This window comes from Herpailurus yagouaroundi, unplaced genomic scaffold (genome assembly GCF_014898765.1).
Source record: "Herpailurus yagouaroundi ecotype Mexico unplaced genomic scaffold, PumYag 139, whole genome shotgun sequence".
In the NCBI taxonomy this organism is placed as follows: domain Eukaryota; kingdom Metazoa; phylum Chordata; class Mammalia; order Carnivora; family Felidae; genus Herpailurus; species Herpailurus yagouaroundi.
In genome coordinates this window covers 83,935,700-83,950,493 of record NW_024412394.1, presented here as the reverse complement: position 1 = coordinate 83,950,493, position 14,794 = coordinate 83,935,700, and the positions used below count along the sequence as shown (strand labels likewise).

General features: G+C 35.4%; 1 protein-coding gene across 1 annotated transcript; it reads left to right on the top strand.

The window, feature by feature from the left end:
* Positions 1-1,984: 1,984 nt before the first annotated feature.
* Positions 1,985-14,572, top strand: LOC121030027 (protein LEG1 homolog). Its single transcript, XM_040474584.1, has 6 exons — positions 1,985-2,315; positions 6,560-6,646; positions 7,842-8,026; positions 8,943-9,043; positions 10,735-10,973; positions 14,223-14,572. The coding sequence occupies exons 1-6, from the start codon at positions 2,015-2,017 to the stop codon at positions 14,321-14,323; spliced, it is 1,014 nt and encodes a 337-aa protein (XP_040330518.1). The 5' UTR covers positions 1,985-2,014; the 3' UTR covers positions 14,324-14,572.
* The last annotated feature ends 222 nt before the right edge of the window (positions 14,573-14,794 follow it).

Here is a 14,794-nt window from a genome sequence, read left to right as displayed (position 1 = left end):
CTTGCTGCTGTCCAAAACAAGCCTCCTATGTACGGTTCCTTTATTTAGGAAGGCTGCCATCTACCAACCTGGAGTGGTCTGCCTCTTTCTTCGGTCTCTCCCTGCCCTCCTCATATGTTTCAGGTGACATTTAGGAAGCTCCTGAGAGGGTTGTGAACCAACAACATCTCAAAGACAGGCATCTTTGTACTTTGTTCACCACGGCAGGCCAGGGCTAATACAGCACCTACAATAAAAGTTACTGTTCAATAAACGCCTTTCAACTTAGGTGTGTGGCTTAGGAATGGTTTTCTAATAAAAAAAGTTTCTTATAAACTGATCTGTTATCAGTTCAATTCAGGATATCAGGGATCCAATTGCTCTTCCGGCACACTGTGTCGCTTCCTACCTGAGAGTTAGGGAAGCAGAAAGTGGCAGGTTGGTTAGACTAGAGGTGATGGCTGGAGCTGTTGGAGAAGATTTTTTTCCTCGTTGGTGCTTCATTTGTGTCTTTCTCAGTGTCTAGAAAGTGCTCTGGCTCAGATGCTCTTTATTTCTACTCCCTCACATGGTACAGTGGTTTCTACTCTAGAGTCATGGCTTTACCACCTCTACTCAGCATCCCTTTTTCATATGGGACTGAGAAAGTTGGTGATTTGGGTCCCTGTATCCAAGAGAGCTTTGAAGAGTTCAATCTCTCCCTGCCTTTGGAGTTCTTCAGCATATGTAGGGCCTTCCATTCTATTAGGGATAGGGAGACTTTGGCCTCACCTCTAATCCTTGGAGCAGCTGAGTTCAGGGCAAAGAGGAAGCCTGCGATTGGTGGCATGCAAAGAATGTGTCTCCAAACCAGTAAGAAGACATATTACCCTCAAGGTGGAGCAGAATAACACACATATAGTTTGCAGCTCACTTAAAGCGCCCCATCAGCTTTTTGAGCTACTTAACCTGTTTCCTTATCTGGAAAGAAAGTGCAACCAAAACAAAAACAACAGCAATAACAACAAACTTAGCACACAGGTCTGTGCAACCAGAAGTGCAGCAGAGTTTCTACATTTTGGGTCGCCTTTGGCCAGTGAACGATAAGAGCAAATGCTTAATTCCATCCCTCAAGGCCAGGGGCTCTTTCATAGGAGTGTTCCTCCTTAGTCCCAAGAAAACGTTAAGCACCCACACCCTTAGTGGAAGCAAACTGATAGTCTCTCCTTGTATTCACTTTCCTCCTTTCTTTTTTTTTTCTCCCTCTTTTTCTTTTACTCTGTAACCACAAAGCAACTGCCTGCACACAAGTTTTTGGCTCAGATCCTGGTAGCATGGAATTTGGGTTGATATGTCTGACATACAAATCTGGACTTGCACTTGAACTAAAATTTCAAAGAAATCTGCTAAAGTCCCAAATATCACTAAAATGTCTTACAAATTCTATCTAAAATTGTTTATTTAACTGTTTATTTATGTGGCTGAAATCCCACTAACTAGAGATAAAATTGGATAAACAGCCGTTCTTTAAAATTGAAATAACTCTAGAGGCGCTTAGGTGGCTCAATCAGTTGAGCAGCTGACTTGATTTCGTGTCAGGTTATGATCCCAGAGTCATGGGATAGAGCTCTGCATTGGGCTCCACAGTGAGCACGAAGCCTGCTTAAGATTTTTTTCTCTTTTGCCCCTCTCCCCCACCCACACACTCTCTAAAAAATAAAAATTAAAAAAAAATCAAGTAACTCTGGGAAAGACATACAATTTATTATTATAATTAATATGAGAGACAGACAGAAGATAGAGACAAAAATAAATTTAGGATGAACCCAGTCTTACTAAAAATTCTAGAGACTGATACATAATCAACAAATTTGAGATGATTAACAAGGGAGGTAGCCTACTATCTTTGGTAAGACATTTGTTTACCTCCACCTTCTCATTACCAAGAAAGGCAGTGGAAGGTGTTGATTAGATGAGGTGCAGAAAAACAATGTAGCTTCCTCCTCCATTTCCCAACAAAGGTCCTGTCATAATCTCAATCTCGGGGCCAAACACCATGGCTTTGGATCTTTCCTGGCCTTATCTAATCGTTGGTTGTATTTTTGCTTCTTTAGCAAGAGCATCCAATATCTCAGATGTATATCCCCCTCTGTGGAAAGAGAGTCCTGGTCAGTTCAGTGACTATAAGATGGAAAATGGAAAGTATATCATTAACTTCTGGCATTATCCTGAGAGATTGGGGACGTACAAAATGCTACTGAACAAGACAGCCAAATATTTTGCAAAGTTTTCACCAGAAAATGAACAAAATATTTTATGGGGATTGCCTGTACATCATGGATGGCAATATCAGACAGGTAAGAATGTCTCTTTTTCATTACAATGACTACATTACAATGACCTTTGATTTAAGTGTGAATTAATTAGGAAGTAGTACCTTGTACATTTAGCACCATCTTTGTGAAAATTGATTTTTTTCTCTTTCCTTTCTATTCCTTTTCCAGCCATTTGCGTTCTTGCCCAATCTCTATCAAGTATTTATGGAATGTCCCCTACATGCATGATTTTTGCTAGCCAGAAATGTCGAAAAGAATTGTGTACAATGATGAAATGTTTCTATTTGCACTGTTCTCTATGAGAGCAGCAGCTCTTATATTCTTACGTGAAGCTACTAAGCACTTGAAATGGCTAATATTTCTGAAGAACTGAATTCTTGATTTTGTTTAATTTTAATTAATTTAACTTGAAGAGCTACAAGTGGCTAGTGATTACCACACTCACCGAAGCACAGCATATTAGGCTTAGTTCAGTCAATATCAATAACTATTAATTGATGTGCTACTGGGACCAAGCCTAGTTCTAAGCACTGAAGAGTACATCCAACAACAAAACAGCTAAGGTGATATGCATTAACTACACATGGGTGTAGAAGATTAATTTGCATTGTCTATAATTCTAAATATGATTAGACTATAGTCATAGAGATTGGAGTGACAAAAGAGAAAAAAACAAAACCTCTGTAGGAAAACCTGAAAATAGCATCTCTACTGAGGAATAAACATAGATATTTGTTTTGGAACAAAAATATCATAAGCCCCAAGCCATCTTGTTCAATGGGAAGAGACCTTCACTATCAACTTCTAGAAAACACTATTGGAAGAAAGGAATCAGTGAGAAGATGGGTGGCATTATAGAAAAGACAGAGAAAGAGACTGCAAAGTCTGATCTGTGATGACAGTCTGAATTGGCATCACATCCAAGTTCGTTGGGAGAATCTCCTGACATCCAGTATAATTCCCATTCTTGGGCTGCCCTTGGCATGGAAAAGAAGAATATATGAACTCCTGAGACATGGTTCTGGAAAAGCAAAAACATAAGATCCTCTGTAAACAATAATCAACTCCCCCAAGGGGTGCACACACTTACTCCTACAAAAATCTTCAGCTCTGGGCCCAGTAATGAACAAACAGTAAAGTTAAATATTGGATAAGGTATTTTCAAAATATCATTTTCATTCATGAATACAATACATGGGATTCTACTGTTTTTTAAGGGCTGATTTATGTATTTAATTGAGTTGAATTCTACGATACGACTAGAGAAAACCAAAACAGAATTACCAATTATGAAATAGCCCATAAAAATATTTCACCCACAGTATGCTAAGTCTCAAAGACATGATAAGGACTGTAAGTACAAGAGTAGCTCAGGAAAGACAGTGACAACCATGGGCTGAGAATATCATGGGAAGAAATTAGGACCAAAGAGCTTGATGGAGGCATTGCGAGAATATAACTGCTGGTATACTAATTACAAAGATGGCATTGATAGCAGGTTTCACTGGAAGAAGACTACCACATAGGCAAAAGAACTGGAATGTGAAAGAGTAGTGGGTGGTTTATTTGAGAAGATGAACCAAGGTTAGTTAAAGAGATGTCTTTAAGTCAGACTGGGGAATTTTAATTGGGCTCTTAAGCAATATGGATTAGTTTAGTAACAAGAGCCTAATGCTTACAAAATACTTGAATACGTTAAATGTTTGCTTCTAGATTGCTTAGCACATGTTTTTTTTAAATATAGTTTTATTAATATGTAATAAACATAGAATAAACAGCATATGTAAGATGTATTTTTTGGTAAGTTTGGTATAGGTATATAGCTTTGAGCCCATCACCACAGATAATGACCATATGTGTCATTCCAAAAATGTTCTTTTCCCTTTTGTATTCTCATCTTCAGGAACTTCTCTTTACCCAGTCTCTCCCAGCCTTCCCCATTCCTCCAACTACTCATCCCCCCACTCCCAAACTTCACCAGTAACCACTGATGTGCTTTCCATCATTACAGATTAGATAGAATTATCTAGAATTTTCATATAGACAGTTGGGTGCTCTTTTTTTGGTCTGGTTTATTTCAATTGTCATGATTATTTTGAAATTCATCTGTCTAGTTTCATATGTCAGCATTCATTCATTTTTATTGGTTAGCTGAAATTTTAATCAGAATAATGTTTGAATTGGGGAGAGAATACTGGAAGTCTGAGGGAGGATAAAGAAGTGACGAAGCGACACTTAAATGAAAAAAGGGAAGACTGGCACATACACGAGAAATTGACAGTAGATATCATTGCCTTCCCTTGAAGTAGTTACATCATGGTTAAGAAGGAGAGTTAGAAATGATCCAACCATAGAACAAGAAAGAGTCGAATCGTAAGATGTTAGATAAAAGTGAATGTCGTGAGCTGGAATCATCTGGGAATAGAGTAAGATTTGAAGTGAATCTTGAAAAAAAGGTACAATGTTGATGGGCTTTTAAAATAGTAATCCAGGGACAAAGAACTAGAAAGAGCAAAAGGGCAAGAATTAGTGGAATTAGTTTTGTATACATGAGAAAAATAGAGAAAGAGGAAAATGTTGAGAGTATAGGAGATACATAATGTATGCTACAGAAATAAATCTAGTTGGAAAATACAGTTTGCTATATTTTCCAAAATTTTGAATTTGAATAGTAATAAATATAACAAATTTTGTTCTGGAAGAAGTGGGTATGATGAAAAACAATGTTTGGTCAAAGTTATGGAGGATGACGTATTTCTTGCCATGGAAAGGCAAGAAAAAAATTTCTTCAGAAGATAAAACATCTGGAAGCAGGCACAGCTTGGCTGTAAAGAAAGTACTGAAGATGTCCAGATGTCTCTGACAAAGAACAGAAGATTCATGATGCAATCTTCCTTGACAATCAAGATTAGGGGTTCAGTCTCAGGTATGCTCTCAGGTATCTCAGTTGGAAGTGACTTGGAATCACCAATAAAGCAGTTTTGTGGAGATTTGGCAAAAATGGAACTGGAGCACAGTTTTGTATATAGAGTAGACGACAAAGAAGTCAGCAACATAAGGAAATCCTCACATTAGCTTCATGGGCAACCATCCTCAGAGACTGAGTGGTCTTAAAAGGACAGAGAGTCTTGGAAGCAGATTTAAAATAACTCCCAACTGAGACAAAACCTAAGAACCAGGAAAGGTATGTTTCACATACTTGAATATTATTCTAGTTCAAAAGAAGATTAACAATTTTGGGAAATTTCCATCAATGAGCAGAACCACTCAAACCTTTCCTTTTGCCCACTGAAAGTTCATCTGGTCAAGAAGAACTAGAGAAAAGAGAAAGTTAGCAGGAGTAAAGAGAATAAGCCAGTGTGAAACTGGTTGAAACAGGGACAGAGACGGGCATTGAGTCAGAGACAGCTTCAAGGATATGCAAGTATATGCAGAAGGTAAAAAATATCAAGTGTGAAAAAAACCAGAAAGGCATGTTTTGAAAGTTGAAGGTAAGAGAGGATGACAAAAAGATAAAAATAGAATAATTGCTAATATTTACAGAAACACATATTCTCTGAGCTGAGAACTTTTTTAAAGTTTATTTGTTTTGAGGGAGAGCACAGCAAGTCAGGGGCAGAGGGAGAAAGAGAGAGAGGGAATCCCAAGCAGGCTCTGCACTGTCAGTACAGAGCCCGACCCGGGGCTTGAACTCATGACTGTGACATCACAATCTGAGCCAAAATCTAGAGTCAGATGCTCAACAGACTGAGCCACCCAGATGCCCCTGAGCTGAGCACTTTTTAAGTCCTTCATTTAAAAACCCCAGACTTCTAGTAGGTAATTATTGTTATTCTAATATATACATGAGAAAATTGAGGCTTGCAGAAGTTACTTACCTAGGGTCAAATAGTCGGTAAGCAATGAAAAAGGATTTGGTTTTAAGCAAATGAGTCCAGATCTTGCTTACTATACAGGACTATTCACTCCCTAATATCGAAGATGCAGAGTAGTTAGTAAATGGAAAAAACACAGACTACAGAAGTTAAAAAAAAAAAAAAATAAGGCCTGTGAGAGAAAGTAGATCATTGTAGGGATGTTAAGGAAAAGGAAAAAACATGCATGGGAGATAGGAAGCAGAAAGTCATGAAGTGAAGGAAAGACAATGTGATAGGAAAGCTGACAGAATTCTTTATTCCTGTAAACATGGTGTGTCTAGTTAGCGTTTGTCTCTACAGCTAGGAAGGGGTCCTGGTAAAACCAACTCTGGATTTTGTCTCTTTTAGGCAGATTAGCTGATCCCACGGAAAGTACGGACTGTGGCCGTAAATCTGGGGATCATCTGTGCATCTCTGTGGACAGTTGGTGGGCTGGTGAGTTCAGTGTGACTGTCAAACCTCAAATAGATGACCTTTCCATAAAAAATCAGTTCAACTTAAGATCCCAATCAGAGAAGCAAAACCAAACCCAGAATCACTACTTTTATAAAACGAAACAAAACAAAGTCTGTTTGGCTCAAATGTGGATGTCTTGAAATGGGTTTTGAGATAGATATATTTTTAATTTACTGATTAATTTATTTAATTATAAAAATATCAGGGAGACCAGAAACCTCAAAGTTTGATTGAAACATATAAGGCGGGAGCAAAATTTGTGTTATATTATGAAATAAAACCTTGTTAACAAGGGAAATATCTAGATAGATATTATTGTATTTTAAAGCTATGTCAGATTTTCAGCTTTAGAGTAAAAACTTAGAAAAGTATAGAATTCTGTTACTAATTTTTAAATTTTTCACTTACTGTACCTTGTAATTTAATTAGTATTTTAAATTCCGGTGCAATTATTATCCATGATTTAAAATAATAAATGTATGGGGCACCTGGGTGGCTCAGTCAGTTAAGCGTCCGACTTCAGCTCAGGTCATGATCTCACGGTTTGTGAGTTCAAGCCCCACGTCGAGCTCTGTGCTGACAACTCAGAGACTGGAGCCTGCTTCAGATTCTGTGTCTCCCTCTCTCTCTGCTCCTCCCCCACTCTCTCTTTCTGTGTGTGTGTGCGTGTGTGTGTGTGTAAAATAAAATAATAAAATAAAATAATAAATGTACAACATAAAGCTATTTTGCTTTATGAGAGCAGGGTTTTTAAGAGAAGCATATTCAAGTTGTATATAACACTAAGGAAAATTTCTTTTTTTTTTTATGTTTACTTATTTATTTTGAGAGAGAGAGAGAGAGAGAGATAATGATCAGGGGAGGGGCAGAGAAAGAGAGATAATCCAAAGCAGGTTCCCTGCTATCAGCACAGAGTCCTATGTGGGGCCTGAACTCATGAACTGTGAGATCATGACCTGAGCCAAAATGAAGAGTTGGATGCTTAAATCACTGAGTCACCCAGGTGTCCCAACATGAAGGGAAATTTCTGATAATATTCCCAAAGTTCCCAAAATTACTGCTTAAGTTTTACCACATTTCTAGATCTGTGGGTTTACTTTTATGAGAGACTTCTTTACTTCAAAAACAACCTCTTTTATATATTAACCATATTAATAAATGTTTGTTTATACAGATCTTAATTATTATCTCTCTGCAATGCCCTTCCTTGCTGCGGTTGATTCTGGCATAATGGGGATACCATCAGACAAAGTCACCTTTCTGCCACCGCCCAAGGATCAGATGAATTTTTGTCACAATGTTTCTAGCTGTCATTCATCCTTTCCAGAAGCAATGAAAAAGTGGAATGAATTTTACCAGGTTTTATGTGTGTGTTTGTGTGCGTGTGTGTGTGCTTTAATTAATACTTTTCAAGGCTAGCCAGATAATTTTTGAATAGCACTTCATGTAGATTTTTTATGCATTGCACAATGCAGTCCTAAGGCATAAAGTTCCTAATGTGAAAATATTATGGTGACAGCAATATCAGTATGAGTGGATTGCTGCATGACATCATACCTCAATAGTATCCTCACTGCCAATACGGTATCAAGACTGCCCTGTCTACTCTTTTCATACTAAAGTTATATACACACAGGTGAACCCAGAGAAATTATGGCTTAACAGTGCATGAAGTGTCCTAGCTCATCATAATTTCAGGACAACTGAGCAATAACTGATATACAAATGCAATTGTGGGATAGGTTGTGGTGAATTTGATCAGCTTATTTCAACTCTCTTGATAAGCAAATCACATATGACTTGATTAAAATGAGCATTTGACACTCAGAAGCAAATATTGATGTCCAAAGCAAAGTGTCATGGGTGAAAGAGTAAATGACTAAAGATTGGGTTTCCCTTTAGAGAACTTCTTCATTATATTGCATAAGATTAGCTTTGACACTTTGTGGACAGTTTGTTGCATGACAAGAAAAAAACAAATGTACAAAATACTAAAGATCTGGTTCCGAACAGTGTAAAATCCTGAACATTTCTGAAACACATGGTTTATTCTTTTCGTATGATTTCAGTATCACTAGTAATTAAAATAACTGATATTGAGCTCTTCAGGAAGTGTTAAGCATTAAATCTTTCTTTGATACCTTAACTCTTAGAAAAAAATGTTCTCTCCTTATTTAGAGTGTTGAAAAATTATATTTGTAAATATAACTGATTTTCAAGAAGAGAGATTGTTATAATTGCCCACATATCAATAACTTGTTTTTTTCCTGGATAGCACGTGAAGTCACATTCTAGTACCTTTGATGACCTGTTGGAGTACTTATGGGCTGCACATGTCTCATCTTTGGAGATTGCTCGTAAAAACTTTCACAATAGGTAAGAGTGGATCTAGAGTTATTTTGTTTCAATATGGTAATAATCTTTCCATCTTACACTGTCTTTTTCACTGAAGTCTTTGAAGAGCAGAGTTCAGAAACGGGTAGATTTTTAGGCATTTAAGTGAGTTGAGTCATCAGTATAGGAGGGTTATGCAGGTGAGACAGCTGTCATTTGTCATTAGAGAAATGTTTATGCAGGGAGTCCATTCCTTGTTGACTGACTTTTAGAAATGAAGAGATGTCACTTATTGGATACTTGCAAAACCTGTTCACTGAAGGGAGTGTTTGTTGATGGATTGAAGTCAGTCTAAAAATGGTTTGGTGTCTACTTGTTACTATGTCTACAGATCATATGTCTTTTTCAGGACCCACAAACATCTCTGGGAGCCCACAACGATTAATAGAACTGAGAGCATACCCAGGCAAGAACTGAGAGAACCCTAATATCTTGCCTCTGGCTACCTTGAGGCCCTGACCAAATAGGAAGTAAAGCCTTAGCATTGAAGATACACCCCAACACATGCACAGGGCTCCTCAGCAAAGAGTGGAAGATTTATTGGTTCAAGGAACTTAAGGGAACCTTTAACTAATCATTAGCTGACCATGATGCTTATGAGCAGGGACCTCAGGGATGACTCACTACAAAGAACACAGAATGAACAACAGAATCTGTCCATGCAAAACAGTAAACAACAATGACAAGAAAACCAAACAACAAAAAACCCTGGTGAGGGTGGGAATCTGATTTTTAGAGTGTCTACTTTATAGTGTGTGAACTGTCCAGTGTTTAAAAAAAAAAAGAGACAGATGTGCAAACAATCAGGAAAAGTATTGCATGCATGCCCCCCTCCCCTTACACAGAGATAATCAGTCAATAGGAATTGTTCCTCTGGGGTCTCAGAGGACAAAATGTACAAATTTCCAGTTATACATAGTTCATGGGGATGTAATAATATACAGCATAGTCATTATAGTTAATACGTTGCTTATTTGAAAGTGGCTAAGGAGTGGATCTTAATAGTTTTCACCACAAGAAAAAAAAATTGTAACTTTGCATGGTAACAAATGTTAACTAGATTTCCTGTGGTGATCATTTCACAATATACACATATATCAAGTCATTACATTGTATACCTGAAAAACAGAAAGAAGTGTTGGCTTTCTAGGATCATCAGAAAAAAAAAAAAAAATACCAAGCTCCTTAAAAAGCAAAAAAAAAAAAAAAAAACAAAAAAAAAAAAAAAACCTGTTACTTCATTTTTAGTCGTTACCTGAAATGAACATTGTGTTAAGAGATGTCTAAATTCAGCAGAAATTTTGCTAATTTTCTTTTATTTTTATCTTTATATTTTAAAATAATGAGACTTAAAAAAAAAAAAGAAAAAAAAATAATGAGACTTGGTCACATATCAGAATTTATGTAAGTAATGTAAATGCTTCACGAAAAGGGAAACACATGTGATTAAAAACACATATGTTCTGAGATGGTAATATTCAAATTAAAAATTTTAATAACATCTTTTCAAGTGTTCAAGTGTAAGAGCTAACATCAACATCAAGTTTCTTTACTCTATATTCTAAAAAGTTCAAAAATGTCATTTTGAACACGTTATCTGTTTTGAAAATTGAGTTGGCAAAATTCTGGGTAGACTAACTGTAAATGTATACTTTCCCGCACTTCTCTGTTAGATTAAAATACTATTCTAAACAAGAAGCTGATTTTGAAAGAAGCTGGGCTTTATTTGTGGATTATTTAGCTCCACCACTCTTTCCTACAACCTTAATTAGAACATATGAATTCCAGAAGGAGCTGCCAAAACGCATGCTTATGAATGAGGATAGAGCCCCCTTCATCCGTGACTTTAGTGGCTTTCAGAACACAGTCCTGTTTGCTCTAAGTGTTCTCCACAAAGTACATAAGTACACAGGTAAGAGACACAGAGACCTTTTTATTTGTAAGTTCTATCCATTGTGTTGATTTCATAGGTAATGAAAGACGATCGAATCATAAATTACTACAACAGACTGTCTAAAGAAGGAAATGTTGACTTTTTAAGATATGTTTCAAAGTTTTAACAATAATCCTTGTGGGTTTGTGAGTGGCTTCATTTAGTGAGCACATATTACTTAACTTACTTACTTAGTAAGGCCCTTAGTTATTTAACACCTCTTCTCCTCTGGGGCCCTTCAACAAAGCAGATCAATATCACCACATGTTACTTTGGCAAGGAGACAATGGAAATCCCTATTTCTTTCTTGGACAAATTTTGCTATTTAATTTTATTTTGTTTTTAAACAAAAAAGATAATAAACATAATAATGACACTTGCTATAACTAAAAAAACCCTGAAATAAATTGTGTTATATGGACTTTCCCCATCCAATACTATGATTATAGACATCAAGGAAAAAATTTGACCCCCCCCTCCCAAATTCTGGTTTTGAAAGAGGTATATTTCTCCAAAATTTCAAAATCTTAGGTTTACTAAGTAGAAAACACAGATGAAATTACATAAATTTGTAAATGTGAAAATTACTATGTCATTCAGTTTCCCAAATACTATTTATCCTTGTTCTACTGAGGGGAAAAAAATGTGTGTGTGTGCATGTGCATGTGTTTAATTCATATTCCCTAAAGAAGAATTCAGAAATAAGATATGATTCAAAATAAAAATGAATGCATTGTATTTTAAAAGTAAAACTTGTTTATGTATTACCAAGGGTAACATTGCTGTTTTAATAAATAAACCTTCAGATTGTAATGGCAAAACTCGAAGGATTCTATTTCTGTCTCACATGATGATTTAAGATACTCAGTTGGTAAGAGGCTTTCTTCCATGGTAATTAAGAGATCTAGGATCTTTCCAACTTTGGCTCTATCAACATTCACTGCTTCATCACTGTATCCTCCCTATAAAGTAATTCAAAGGAATTAAGGGCTTAAGGGGGCTCCTCTTCGAAAAGCCTACTAGAAGTGACAAACTTAACTATATCTCACATACCTTTGGTAAGAATAGTCATACAGCTCAACTAGATGAGGGGTAGGAGGGACTTGGGAAAATTAACTCTTGTCTGAACCCCACTGTTAGGAGAATCATAAAATGTATTGATTACCACACTGTCAGATATGGAAAGTACAATCTAGTCATAGATGATATGAACAAACTCTATTGGCCTAGTATACAGAGGGACTGAATAGATAGAATTGATTACATTTAAAGATTGTATACAACAGATGTTTAGATTTTTGTAAGTTCCAGTTGTATTAAAATTAGCTTGGATTTGTTAAGGAATTTTGAATTTACTCTATAGGCTACAATAAAAAGAAAAAAAAAGACAAATTGGAATATAGTTAAACTAGCTATCATGTTTCCTGTATACTAATTGCATGCATCCACTCATACTCAGAATTCAAAAATTGTGCTTAAAGCCTTGGCAGATATTTTTACCTAATTTGAGTTATAGAAAAAAATAGGATACCATTACTAAATACTTTTCTCCATTTCTTAATAATATTTCATTTTTATGGCTATAATTTCTTTTATACTTATTTAAAAAATATATTCAATATATGCCTCTTATTAAAAATTAAAACACTACAGAAAGTTATTAAATACACATAAAACTTACCTTCTATCCATCCTCTTTCCTTAATTCCTTACCTCAATTCCTTGTCTGATATATATTTTTTAACTTTTGGTCCTATTCCTACAAAAAATATTTGTATGAACTAGTGACTATAAATAAATAAATAAATAAATAAATAAATAAATAAATAAAAAGTAACAGATGGAACTGGAGTGTGTTATGCTAAGTGAAATAAGTCATACAGAGAAAGACAGATACCATACATTTTCACCCTTATGTGGATCCTGAGAAATTTAACAGAAGATCATGGGGGGAGGGGAAGGAAAAAAAAAAAAAAGATTAGAGAGGGAGGGAGCCAAAACATAAGAGACTCTTAAAAACTGAGGACAAACTGAGGGTTGATGAGGGGTGAGGGAGGGTGGGTGATGGGTATTGAGGAGGGCACCTGTTGGGATGAGCACTGGGTGTTGTATGGAAACCAATTTGACAATAAATTTCATATATTGAAAAAATAAATAAATTCCAGTTAGTTAACATGCAGTGTTGTATTAGCGCCATGTGTAAAATGTAGTGATTCAATACCTCCATGCAACCCCTGGTGCTCATTATGACAGGTGCTCCTTAGTCCTCATCACCTATTTCACCCATCCCCCCACCCACCTCCCCTTTGGTAATCATCAGTTTGTTCTCTGCAGTTAAGAGTCTGTTTCTTCATAAGAGACTCCTAAAAACTGAGAATGAACTGAGGGTTGATGGGGGGTGGGAGGGAGGGGAGGGTGGGTGATGGGTATTGAGGAGGGCACCTGTTGGGATGAGCACTGGGTGTTGTATAGAAACCAATTTGACAATAAATTTCATATTTAAAAAATAAATAAATAAAAATAAAAAATAAATAAATAAATAAATAAGTCAATAATTTGACTAAAAACTGTGCTGTTTGCTTAAAAGAGGTTATATGTATGGCACAGTTCTGTCCTCTTAATTTCTCACTAGCCATATACACTTGAGAAATTAGCAAGTCAGCAAATATTGACACATTATTCTGTAAGTAATATATAACTTTTCATTGAATGGATTTATATTCTTTTTAGTTTTAGGTAATGTAAAAGCAGCATTGAGTGTGTACTATCATTAGCTTAATTTGTTGGGATAGTGACAGATTAAATTACTAGAAATGAATTCATGGATCAGGTATTGCCAAGTGGCAATTAAAAAGTATAGTATAGATTACATTCTTGTCAAAACAAAAACAGAAACAACACAAATTGTTTTTTAGAGTTCATGTTTCTGAATAGGCACTGAAAATGAATATTAGCAAATTTACTAATTTTCAAGAGTCTGATTTTTTATGGATTTTCATTTCTTTAATCATTGCTGTTTCCATTGTTCTCTTTAGTTACTTGTGTATCTTAGATGTTTGAATATGAGGGCATAACATAATTTTAAAAATCAAAATATTGTTTTATTAAAAAATGCATATGAAAACATGCTACTTTCATACTAATTGAATTTTGTTTTAGATAATTTCAACATTTGGGATTAAAATTAAATTTTACCTAAAACTCCTAAATATCTTTACTATTTTCTAGGTACATTATCTTTTGTTTTATGGAAAACTTTAATGAAGTCAACAGTTGCAAGGAAACTGTTTCTAGAGATTTTGGAATTCATCCTTCATTCTTTCAATTAAATGCTTCTGGAAATGTGTATAAAATAAAAATCCACGATGATAATTTCTCGAGGAACAGTATTCTCAAGATTAGTCCTTGCATGTTTGCATAATTTTGTCATTGTCTATATCTTAAAGTTTGAGTTAATATATTGCCATTAATTTGCTTAATTTAAATTAGTATCAATAATGAAAATGTTTACTTTTTAATGTAGATTCAGTTGAATAACTGACAAATGCTGATAAATTAATAAAGTTCATAAAACCTGATTAGAATTTTGGATTTTATTCAATCCAAATTAATTTTATGGAATTTGGAGGAATATATTTTTATGATCAATAGTCAAGAGGCAGAAGATTTACAATAAAATTTGGATGATGACTATGGATTTCTAAAACATTTAAAAATGAACTGTTAGTTTAGGATGTATCATTTGATCCATCGTGTCTTTGGAGTTCTCTGAAAGTTAGAAAAATTATGTTCTGAACATT